The 11974-nt window shown below is 53.8% G+C and overlaps 2 protein-coding genes across 2 annotated transcripts in view; one reads left to right on the top strand and one right to left on the bottom strand.

Moving 5' to 3' along the window:
- Positions 1-2028: 2028 nt before the first annotated feature.
- NKIRAS2 (NFKB inhibitor interacting Ras-like 2) lies at positions 2029-6825 on the top strand. The gene is made up of 4 exons (XM_010842527.1): positions 2029-2159; positions 3106-3214; positions 3949-4190; positions 4842-6825. The coding sequence occupies exons 2-4, from the start codon at positions 3121-3123 to the stop codon at positions 5079-5081; spliced, it is 576 nt and encodes a 191-aa protein (XP_010840829.1). The 5' UTR covers positions 2029-2159; positions 3106-3120; the 3' UTR covers positions 5082-6825.
- Positions 6765-11974, bottom strand: part of ZNF385C (zinc finger protein 385C) — an 11911-nt gene continuing 6701 nt past the window's right edge. Inside the window, exons 5-8 of the mRNA XM_010843109.1 lie at positions 10043-10333; positions 9098-9294; positions 8660-8770; positions 6765-8188 (exon numbers count right to left, since the gene is read on the bottom strand). Coding sequence (XP_010841411.1) covers positions 7952-8188; positions 8660-8770; positions 9098-9294; positions 10043-10333 — 836 coding nt within the window. The 3' untranslated portion in view covers positions 6765-7951. The remainder of the gene's footprint in view (positions 8189-8659; positions 8771-9097; positions 9295-10042; positions 10334-11974) is intronic.

Raw genomic sequence — 11974 nt, 5'->3', positions numbered from 1 at the left:
CTGGGGAACGCAGGGCGTCTTCGCACCGCGCCTTTCATCCCCTCTGGATCTCCAAGTACCAACTGGTTCATCACCCTAATGACGCTGACTCTTTTATGAGGCTGCTTTCATGTCAGCCGCCTGGGAGTGCCATCTCAGCATTAAGCCTAGGGAGGGTGGCACAGAGCCCCAGACCCTGCCCTGGAGTTTATAAGGCAGTTCGCAGGGTGAGGTCCCTGTTCCACAGTGTCCCCAGTGCTCTCAGCCCTCATATAAACTCCCTGCTCAGCACGCTTGTTTTGCCGAATGCAATCTGGATTGGGAACTCAGACAGGGCAAGGACACAGCTTAATTTTCATAGCGCTTCACCCAGACCAATAATTTTTGTGGAGCTGACTTAAATTGGGGTTTCCTGACGTTAAACTGAGGGGCGGGGAGGTTGAAGTTAAAATATTAAAGTTAACGGTTACCAAAGAAGGGGTCAAGGTAATTTAAGAATTTATCCCCCTTCGCCAGTAAAAGTCACTGCTGTTGTCCACGAGCTGCTTGCACAGTGCCTGCCTAACACAGTGCTGAGGGAGCTAAACCACACCTGTTGCTGGGTAGTGGAGGATGGGAGAGGCTCCACCGGGGTTGGAAGAGACACATCATTCCTCCAGCCAGTCATTCAACTCTCTCCAAAGCTAGGTTGGAAAGGCACAGACTCGGGCCCTGCTTGTCAATGGCTTATGGTCTACAGTCTAGTGCAGGAGGCCCACCTGTCCTTAACCACCTTCCTACTTTGTGTTCTCTGCATCTTAAACTCTCAATTTAGAGAATGGATACATGCATATATATGGCTGTGTCACTTTGCTGTGTACCCGAGACTATCAAAACATTTGTTAATTGACTATCAGTTCAGTTCAGTTGCTCAGTCGTGTCCGACTCTTTGCGACTCCATGAATCGCAGCACATCAGGCCTCCCTGTACATCACCAACTCCCGGAGTTCACTTAAACTCATGCCCATCGAGTTGGTGATGCCATCCAGCCATCTCATCTGTCGTCTCCTTCTCCTCCTGCCCCCAATCCCTCCCAAAATCAGGGTCTTTTCCAATGAGTCAATTCTCTGCATGAGGTGGCCAAAGTATTGACTATACTCCAATATAAAAAAACTCCCAATTTATCACCAAGTCTTGTTGATTCTCTCGTCAAATGTCTCTCAAATCTACCTCCTTTCCACCCCAATTCAGATTCTTATCATTTTTTGGAAATCTTGGAATACTACCCTACTCTCCTAACTAACCCCAAGTCTCACCTCTCTCCAATCTTCACTCTTTACCAGAGTGAACTGCTTAAAAGCAAAAACTGATCATGTCACTTCACTGGCATAAATCCTATCAATGGCTTTCCACTGCTGTTAGAATAGAGTAGGATAGGGTTTGAACTCTTTGGCCAAACACACAGGTCTTAGATTGTTTGGCTCCTTTCTACTATCAATACTGAACCCAAATACGTGTAGTTCCAGTAAATGCCATGGATGTTGCCATATTTTCTTCACCCTTTCCTTCCACCCGCTTCAAACCTCAACACAGACCTGACCTCCTCCAGGAAGATTCCATGGATAACGTGATGCCCACTGTCCCCAAGTTAAACACCCCTTGGCTGTGCTCCCACGGCACCTCTGTAATAGATCTTACATGCTAGACTGTTATTGGGTTAGATGTCTAGCTCCTCTGGATGGTGACATTCTAATGGGCCGCAACCAGGTCTAATTCGCCAGCCTTTTCTCAGCACGTAGTCCTGTTAAGTGGCACACAGTATGCGCTCAGAAGACATCGGATGAATAAACGACTGAATAAACGAAGTGTTACTGTAGTAGCCTTTAGAAAAAGAACATCTGGGCATCTGAGACACCAGAACAGCACCCGGCGCGTCCCGCCAGCGTATAACCTGTGCCCTGGCGACCACCTAGCCGAGGTTCAGACCGTCATTTCCCCGCCGGCCTCTGAGGGCGCTGTGCCGCCGGCGCCCGCTCTCCGCCGCCGGAATTGGTCTTGCCGGATGGAAGCTGCGGGGGCGGGACCAGACGGAGCCTGGATCGACGCAGAGCAAGATCATAGTGTTTGCCGTGGTGCTGCCCCACCCCTGATCCCCGGGAGCCTGGAGGGGCCCGGCTGTGCTGCTGCGAGGGCCCTAGGAGGTACGGGACTGGGAGGCCGCGGTCGACCACGGCTTTTGGGACGCTTTAAGGTGGCAGGATTCTGATTCCTTCTGGGAGCCCCCTGGTGGGGAGAATGTGCCAGGAGGCTCGTGTGGCAGTCTCTCTTGGGGTACCCCTTAATTGCGGGGCTCGCGGTAAGTGGGGATCTGTACTGGGAGTTACCTCTGGAGAAGTTTCTGTGTGAGAACCCTTTGGGAAGTTATCTCTGTCTCTCCTCTCTGGGGGAATCTTTGTCTAGGACTTCTGGGAAACCTGTGTTTGGGGTGCCTTGAGATCTCTTGGAGTGTCTTGAGATTTCTGCGTCTAAGCCTTATCTGGGTATGTCTAAGGGCAGCAAAGTATACTCCTTTACAAAGTATTGTTTTCTTAGATTCCTTCCCTCTTTTGTTTCTTGTCTGATGTTCTTCATCCTAGCCATGGCCTTGACTGGGAATTAGAGGGAACGGATTGTCCAGATAAGCCTTTCTGGAAAGCAGAATGTTCTTCTTAATTGTTCACTCCCCAAGAAGAGTGATGTAAGATAGATCCACACAAAATAATATCTCTGGTTATTTCTTTACGGGATCATGGAGCTCCCTTCAGCAACTGGTCCTCTACATCCTATACATTCTGTGCACAGAAAAGATCCTGGATAGTGGTTCCTTTAAGCCAGCTACTCTTCCCGCTTTGTGGCAACATTTACTGAGCACTTGCTCTGTGCCACTTATTGACCACGTACCGGGGATAAGATGAGTACAAGACAGCTCACTGTCCAGTAGCAGACACAGACACGTCAGAGACACTATAGCGGACATAGTACACCCTGCCGAGGGTGGTGGACAGTGCCGACTCCTCACAGCTGTGCGTTTGGTTCGGAACTTGGGCCCTCGATTAAGGGAAGGCCCTGTTCTGATCCTGCCTCACCCAGTGTGTTTCCATTCTTCAGGGTTGAAAGCTAAGCATGGGGAAGAGCTGCAAGGTGGTCGTGTGTGGCCAGGCTTCTGTGGGCAAGACTTCAATCCTGGAGCAGCTTCTGTACGGAAACCATGTGGTGGGTGAGTTGTTGGGGATGGGCTGTGGTGGAGGAAGTGGAAGTATGAAGAGAAGATTTGATTACAACACGAAGAGGCTAAAAGTTGCTCCTGGTGGTGCTCCTAGGATCTGAAAGATCCCAACCCTGCCACACAGAAGAAATCTGGAAAGAGGAAACCCAATATCAGAGAAGGATAGGAAGGAAAAGCTTGCAAGTCACGCTGTGCTTAGCATGGTATCAGCATAAGATTAACTCTGTTCCGCAAATCTTCCAGTCCAGCCAGATTTGAAGTCTGACCCCGATCCTCAGCCCTGACATTCCTTTCTCCCCCTATCTGGTTGGCCTGTTAGGATATCCTCAGTCACACAGGTTCCCAATCTCTTTTCTCCCTAGAAACAAGGTTGTTGTTGTTTTTCTAATCTGTGCTGAGTCTTCGTTGCTGCACAGGTTTTCTCTAGTTGTGGCGAAGGCAAGAGAGGGCTGCTCTCTAGTTGCAGTGCATGGGCTTGTCATTGCAGTGGCTTCTCTTGTTATGGAGCACAGGTGCCAGGGCACATGGACTTCAGGAGTTGTGGTTCCTGGGCTCTAGAGCACAGACTCAGTAATTGTGGCACAGGGGCATGGTTGCTCCAAGGCCCGTGGGCTCTTCCCAGGTCAGGGATCGAACCCAAATCTCCTGCATTGGCAGGTGGATTCTTGACCACTGAGCCACCAAGAAAGCCCAGAGACAAGTTTTTCCTCCTCGTTTTGTCCCAGGTTCTGAGATGATTGAGACGCAGGAGGACATCTATGTGGGCTCCATTGAGACTGACCGGGGGGTCCGGGAGCAGGTGCGTTTCTACGACACCCGGGGGCTCCGAGATGGGGCCGAGTTGCCCCGGCACTGCTTCTCCTGCACTGATGGCTATGTCCTGGTCTACAGCACGGACAGCCGGGAGTCCTTTCAGCGTGTGGAGCTGCTCAAGAAGGAGATTGACAAATCCAAGGACAAGAAGGAGGTGTGTAGGGGAACCCCAGTGGTGAGAGACAGTGGGCCCTGGGCTGGCTTTCGGAGGCCCGGAACGGCTCTGTTTTTCCCTCATTTGCCAGGAGCTAGGTTTGAAACTGGAGGGCGGGGATGGAGACCACTGCCAGGTATCTTCACCACTGGAGGTGCCCACATGTTGAGACAGCTCAACCAGAGAGGCTACTCGAGTTTAGGAGATCCCTGACCTAATACATGATGTCTTCACTAGGCTTTTTTAATAGTAGTTGTGTGCTCAGCTGTGAAGGCCCTTTTGTTCTCAATCAGGCATTCTGGGAGTGCTTCCTCACCAGTTAACTTAGCCAGCAACTAACTGGCTCCCAGTAATGATCAGGCATGAATGACACAGGGCTTGTAACAGAACTCCTGGAGGGGGTGCCAGATGGAGGCCCCGCCCACAGTTTTAACATAGGAAGAGATGAGACCTCAGCTGTTGAGACTTCTTCCCCTCCCCTAAGACTGCGAGGTGGAAGTGGTTGCTTTTTCCTCTCCTTCCTCTGTTCAAGTTCTGGCTTCCATCTGCTCTGGGAGTTCCATGACAAGCCCGACGTGGTCACTGGCCCTCATCCCTGCCCCCAAGGTCCATGCTGCAGCCACAGGCCTCTCCTGTGTTCCTCTTCCACAGGTCACCATTGTGGTCCTCGGCAACAAGTGTGACCTGCAGGAGCAGCGGCGTGTAGACCCGGACGTGGCTCAGCACTGGGCCAAGTCGGAGAAGGTGAAGCTGTGGGAGGTGTCAGTGGCCGACCGCCGGTCACTGCTGGAGCCCTTCGTCTACCTGGCCAGCAAGATGACCCAGCCCCAGAGCAAGTCTGCCTTCCCCCTCAGCCGCAAGAACAAGGGCAGCGGCTCCTTGGATGGCTGAAGTGGTGCCTTCCCAGCCCTGGAAGATGGTTTGGGGGGAACGGGGGGTTTAGGTGAGCTTTGCTTCCCAGTCAAGGTGGGGAGCTCACCACTAGGCCAGGCAGCTGGGCTGTCCCAGGCTCAGGTCGCTTTTGCTCCCTCCCAGCTCTGGGAATTGCTGACAGTCTAGGTTAGCACCGCCAGCCCCCCAGCCCCCATCACATCTGCCCTGCGGTGACTGGGGTAGTTGTGGGTCATTGTACTTTTACCTGCCAGGAGAGGAAGCAGAGCTCTATGCAGAAGCGCCGCATCTAGGGTCTGCTTCCCATCACAGGGACCTCCCGCTTCCTGGTTTCCTGCGAGTGTCTATTCTCCTCTCTTACGCGCACACACCCCCTGTTCAGGAAGCCTCTACATACACACACCCACACCCACACGGCATCAGCCTGGACTCTACAGAAAGGGTGTCCACGTATCTGTGTGTAGATGTGCACGTGTGTGTGTGTGCTGGTGTTTGGGTCACACACACACACACACACACTTATGGCACCAGCCTGGACTCTAGAGAAAGGGTGTCCACGTATCTGTGTGTAGATGTGCATGTGTATGTGCTGGTGTTTGGGTCACACACACACACACACACTTATGGTACCAGCCTGGACTCTAGAGTAAGGGCATCCACGTATCTGTGTGTAGATGTGCACGTGTGCATGCTGGTGTTTGGGTCACACACACACACACATACATTGTCTCTCTCTCTCTCATGGCACCAGCCTGGACTCTAGAGAAAGGGTGTCCAGGCATCTGTGTGTGGATGTGCACATGTGTGTGTGCTGGTGTTCTGGGCACCCCTCATCCAACAGCCCAACCTCTCCCCTGTCCTCTCCTTGGCTAGAAGAAGCTAGCCTCCTGGGAGTGTCCTTTTCTGTTGTAACTCTTCCCCCAGCTTCCTCTTCCTGCTCAGGGAGCATGTCACTGGGTGAGGTGGAATGAAATGCAGCTGGGCTGGGAGTCAGCAGCTGGCTTTGTGGGCCTGCAAGGCCCTTCCCCTCTCGGGGCTCCGCTTTTCTCATCTGTAAGATGATCTCGATTCTATGCTCTCTAGCCCTGTGGTTGGATACTGCCCGCAACTGCGACTGTCCCCTCAGCTTCTCCCTTTTCAAGGTGCTATGCCCACAGCCCCGCAGGCTGGGACACTGCTCCCCCCGACCACCAGGGGGCAGGAGCGCACTACTCGCTCTAGTTGCCAGAGCGGCCGCCCAGCGCCCAATCAGCGGACCTCCCGGGCCTGGGGACCGGTCTTTCCCGTTCCTGTGGTGGTTTTCAGCTGATCGCTGGACTTCTATTTATCAATTTCCTGTGTTTATATGCCTGCTGCCCCGGTGGAGGCTGGGCAAGGTGCTCCTCTAGCGCTCCCTTCTTACCTCAGATGCCTGAGCAAAACAAGGCCAGGCAGGAGCAGCTTCTCAGGAGCTGCCAGGCCTGTCGGGGGCTCAGAAGGGTGGTCACACTTCCAGCACGCTCTTCAGGTGAGCTTATAACCTGCAGCCTCCCGTGCTCACCTGCTTCTGATGCACACACCTAGCACAGGTGAAACACTACAGCCAGATGACCTCCAATACACGCCCCTTCTCCCCAGGACGGGAGAGGCGAGCAGGGGCAGGCGGCCCAGCTGGGCGAGTCGAGTTTTAGGGTGTATACAGGCTTGAGCTTAAATTCATTTATTGATGTGTTGGACACAATAAAACCACAACTGTTATCAAAAAGTTTTCCTCCCCTCCCCCTTTTTTCTTGTTCCCCCATTGGAAATAGCTTTTTTAAAAAATAACAGGCGGATACTGGCGAAGTCCCATATCGTGGGGTGGTGGGTGGCAGTGCTGGGGTGGGAGCAGGGTGGTGGCAGTCATCTTGACAGCACGAAAGTGGGTCTTGAGAGTGGATCCCAACACAGCGAGGGGGGCTTGGGCTGCTGGTCTGGGGAGAAAGCTGAAGTGAGTGTGGGGGCCAGTTTGAAGTGAGGAACTGGAGGGGAGCCCTGGGGGGTGGATTTGGTGTCGGGGGGGCCCATAGTCTGAGGGAGACCCAATGTCACTCTTTCCCCTTGAGAGCTGGGGTTCAGGAAGAATCAATGAAAGGCTAAGAGGGGAGAACGTGTGTGGGACTGGTCATTTCCTCTGTTACAGACGGCCCAGCCAGAACGTCACCATCACCTCACCCCATCCTGTCAGCAGGTGAAAACCCCTGAGGCTTGCGGCCCCAGCCGCCCCTTGGCTTTGCCCCACTTGGTGCCGCTCCCTCTCTCCACCGTCCACCACACCCTTGTCCAGGCGGCCTTGAACCCACTCCCACTGGAGACCCCCTCCATCATCGCCAGTGATTCTCTGGGGAATCCAGTGAATGGGGAAGACCCCCCTCACCCCACCCCCTGCAGGGCACGGGAAGAGAGGTCACAGTCTTGTCCTCAGGCTAGGAGAAAGTCAGATTCCTTGGGCCTCTGGCCACATGGCTATAGGTCTTGAGTTGCGGGGATGAGAGCACCATGGGGCTGGGGCTAGGATTATTGCATAGATCTTTGGATTTTTCGGCTTGCTCCCCGTAAGGATGGGAAATGGAGGGGAGCCCAGGACTAGCCCTAGACACCAGAGGCAGGGAGGGTGCGGATGGATGGTCCGTGGGCCAGGGTGGCATTATTTGAGCCCCCAGTGCAGACTGAGGGCTGGGCAGCAGCTCTTAGCGTTAGCCCAGCTCTTCCTAGATTGGGCAGGACCCCAAGGCTGTAAAAGGCCTTCTCCTGAGGGATGGAGGGAACTGAGGCATCTCAGGGAGAGGGGTCAGGGCCGGTGGCGGGCAGGGGCGACTGCTGGGAAGTCAGCCCTGGGCTTCCCGGGAGGGCTAATAGGGGGCAAAAACGATGGGTCCCGTGGCAGGGCGAACGGCTCCCGCTGGGGTGCGAAACAGAGCTGGACCCAGGATTGGAGCTGGGAAGAGGGTGGTGGCCGCTGTGGGGGCAGGCCGGAGGGCCAGGGGCCCTGGCAGGGCACAGATGGCTGCCGCCGCAGTGGGGAGCGGGCTGGGCAGGAAGCGGGCTGCCAGGGTCTTGGTGAGTTGCTTCTGCAAGGCCAGTTTAGACTGCAAAGAAAAGAGGGATGGACACAGTCTCTGACCCCAGGAAAATCCGCTCCCCTCCCTTGGCCCCATCCCTAGACCTTTTGCTGCAGGAAAAACGTGACTTTCAGGATTCCAAACCTAAATCCTCCTCCCTTCCCACCCCCACACATTCATTCCACAGGGCTTTCTCCACCACCTGTCGTCCTGTCCAGAGGGAGGAGACTCTTGGGATGGGCCAAGGGGGGAGGCTATGGGGAGTGGGGGGTGGACACAGTCTCCAGGAGATGCTCGCCCACCCCTTGCGCTTGTCCCTGAGATGACTTTCCCGGGCCCACCTCCCCGGAAACTTTTCTGGGCAGATCCCAAGACAACCAAAAACCCAACCCCAGTTCTTTCCCTGCCCAGGCTGCCATGAAATGGGGTGGGGAGGCTTCCTTCCTGCCTCGCCTCCCACCTCCTAGCCTGCCCTCCCTTCCGGACCTGTACCGATACCTTGAGGAGACTCACAGCCAGTGCTGCATGCTTCTGCAGCTTGCTGTGCTGGCTGGAGGGCTTGGGGGGCTTCCCAGCCAGGCGGTCTTTGTGCCTCCTGCTGCTCAGGTGCTAGTGGACAGACAGACAGACTGGGAACAAGACGAGGAACCCAGGGACCCCAAAACCACCCTCTCATGCTTGGCTAGCTCACCCTTCTGCTACCCACAGTTCACACACCTAGTCCACTTGGCCCTGGAGCAGCCCTGGGAAGGGGAGGCAAGAATTGGCCTTTGCCTTCCAGGAGCTCACCATCCCTTGAGTGTCACACCTCTTTCCCCACCTGCACCCTGTTCTGCTCCACCCACCTTCTCCCTGAAGGCTCTCTCCTGCCCGCCTGGCATGGGGCCCAGCCCCTCACCTCTGCTCCACCCCCAATCCCAGCCTCACTTGCCCCACCTGCTTGAGTTGGGTCTCTGAGTTGACTTGGAGCTGACAGAGAGCACAGTGGAACGGGGGGCTGGGCCCCTGCCGGCCCCCCCGGCCCCCTGTCACTCTCTTGGCCTTGTGTCCAGCTCCTCCCCGGGGCACCGTGCGGCCCCGGCCCCTGCGGGGAGCGCCCCGCTGACCTTCCGCCATCCACCGGTGCTTGGCTCCTGGCGGAAGGAAAGGAGACAGCTTGTCAGCACCAGAGAGGGGTGGCAGGGCTACGGAGACCCCCTCCAAGCCAGGTCAGCCTGGCTGTCCCTTGAAGCCTCCAGGCTGCTCCACACCGACAGCTCCCCCAGCCACGTGAAGTTTCTCTTTCCCTCTGAAAGGTCCTCCCATGCGTGCTAAGTTGCTTCAGTCGTGTTCAACTCTTTGCAACCCCATGGACTGTAGCCCGCCAGGCTCTTCTGTCTGTGGGATTCTCCAGGCAAGAATACTAGAGTGGGTTGCCACGTCCTTCTCCAGGGGATCTCCCAGCATCTCAAGCATTAAACCCACATCTCTTATGTCTCCTGCATTGGCAGGGGTTTCTCTATCATTAGTGCCACCTGGAAAGCCCCAAAGATCCTCCCAGCTGCTTTCGTTTCATGTCTCAAGGAAGCTTCCTTGCAGAGTAAATGGTCAGCCTTTGACTCTCATCCCAACCCCGTCCCCCAGGTCTGACCCAAGGAGAGATGGAGAGGGTGTCTCCCGTCTTCTGTGCGACCCTTCAGATCTTGTTGCCTCGGATGTCTTTTCCCAATCCTCTCTCCCCAAGCATTAGCTGGAGGACCCCAAATGCCTGCCCACTCACAGCTGGGCACAGCACCTCTGTCACCCAGCCCTCAATCACAGGGGCCACCCAGAAGCGACAGCCTGCCTGCATCTGGTGAGGGGCACCTCCTCCCCGGACTCAAGCTGGCCGGGCGCACTGACCTGTGTTGTGAGCCTGAAGCTGGGAGGCAGAATTCACGGTCACCTTACATGTGGGGCAGTAGAGACGCCCCTTCTCGCTCCTGCCTTCCCCACTCACACCGCTTCCCATAGCAACTGCTGCCGGTTCAGGCTCTGGGGCCTCTGGCCCAGGTTCTGGGGAGCAGGGTGGGCAAGATGAAGAGGAGGAAGAGGAGGCAGCATCGAAGAGGTCTGAGGGGACTGGCTCCCTGGGCGTGGGTTCTGGACTCCGGGGTGACTGGATTTCGGGACCAGGAGGAGGGGCCGCAGGAACTGCTGGGGAAATGGAAGGCCTCAGGTAAGAGGGCAAGCTCCAAGATGATTCTTGAGACCATAACTTTAAAAAAAATTATTTATTTATTTTTTCCAACTTTTGGCTGCATGAGGCATGTTGGATCTTAGTTCCCCCACTCCTACAGTGGAAGCTTGAAGTCTTAACAACTAGACTGCCAGGGAGGTCCCTCGAGACCATGATTTTAAGCACAGACATTCTGGCGGTAGCATGGCTGAGTGGAGGGCCCCTGGTGTAGGGATGACCAGCACTGAATTCCAGACTCCTCACCAAATCACTGGGCAGACTTGGGACTCTTTGGGCCTCAGCTTTCCTACATGAAATCATAAAGTTGGGCCCAGTGGTCTCAGAGAGACCACCCAGTCCTGATAATCTACAGTTATTAGCTAACTGTTAGATAAGTGGAAGTCACCAAAAAGATGTACTGTAATATTCATAGAGCACTATTCCTAGCAGCAGAAACTGGAAACTGTCCAAATATTCATCAACAGGAGAATAGTGAAAAGAGTTGGTGGTCAGTGGAATACTACACGGCAATGAAAAAGGACAAACCACAGCTACACACAACAGCATGGAAGAAGCCAGATGCAAAACCTACACACTCCAGATCTTCCTCAACCTATAAGGGGGTTACCTCCCAATAAACCCATCATAATTTAAGAATGCATTTAATACACCTAACCTAAAAGGCAGAGGAACCAGAGATCAAATTGCCAACATCCGCTGGATCATGCAAAAAGCAAGAGAGTTCCAGAAAAACATCTATTTCTGCCTTATTGACTATGCCAAAGCCTTTGTGTGGATCACGATAAACTGTGGAAAATTCTTCAAGAGATGGGAATACCAGACCACCTGACCTGCCTCTTGAGAAACCTATATGCAGGTCAGGAAGCAACAGTTAGAACTGGACATGGAACAACAGACTGGTTCCAAATAGGAAAAGGAGTACATCAAGGTTGTATATTGTCACCCTGCTTATTTAACTTATATGCAGAGTACATCATGAGAAACGCTGGGCTGGAAGAAGCACAAGCTGGAATCAAGATTGCCAGGAGAAATATCAATAACCTCAGACATGCAGATGACACCACCCTTATGACAGAAAGTGAAGAGGAACTAAAGAGCCTCTTGATGAAAGTGAAAGAGAAGAGTAAAAAAGTTGGCTTAAAGCTCAACATTCAGAAAACAAAGATCATGGCATCTCATCCCATCACTTCATGGGAAATAGATGGGGAAACAGTGTCTGTCAGACTTTATTTTTGGGGGCTCCAAAATCACTGCAGATGGTGATTGCAGCCATGAAATTAAAAGACACTTACTCCTTGGAAGGAAAGTTATGACCAACCTAGATAGCATATCCAAAAGCAGAGACATTACTTTGCCAACAAAGGTCCATCTAGTCAAGGCTATGGTTTTTCCAGTGGTCATGTATGGATGCAAGAGTTGGACTGTGAAGAAGGCTGAGAGCCGAAGAACTGATGCTTTTGAACTGTGGTGTTGGAGAAGACTCTTGAGAGTCCCTTGGACTGCAAGGAGATCCAACCAGTCCATTCTGAAGGAGATCAGCCCTGGGATTTCTTTGGAAGGAATGATGCTAAAGCTGAAACTCCAGTACTTTGGCC

This window comes from Bison bison, unplaced genomic scaffold, assembly GCF_000754665.1.
Source record: "Bison bison bison isolate TAMUID 2011002044 unplaced genomic scaffold, Bison_UMD1.0 scf7180017864180, whole genome shotgun sequence".
Lineage (NCBI taxonomy): Eukaryota > Metazoa > Chordata > Mammalia > Artiodactyla > Bovidae > Bison > Bison bison.
The sequence above is the reverse complement of the archived record's forward strand: the minus strand, read 5'-3'. Positions and strand labels throughout refer to the sequence as shown.

What these genes read in the sequence shown, in the direction of transcription:
- NKIRAS2 (XM_010842527.1), top strand. Translation starts at nt 3,121, where the DNA reads ATGGGGAAGAGCTGCAAGGTGGTCGTGTGTGGCCAGGCTTCTGTGGGC. An exon ending in GTACGGAAACCATGTGGTGG is followed by an intron (nt 3,215 to 3,948) that starts GTGAGTTGTTGG and finishes GTTTTGTCCCAG; the next exon opens with GTTCTGAGATGATTGAGACG. An exon ending in AATCCAAGGACAAGAAGGAG is followed by an intron (nt 4,191 to 4,841) that starts GTGTGTAGGGGA and finishes CCTCTTCCACAG; the next exon opens with GTCACCATTGTGGTCCTCGG.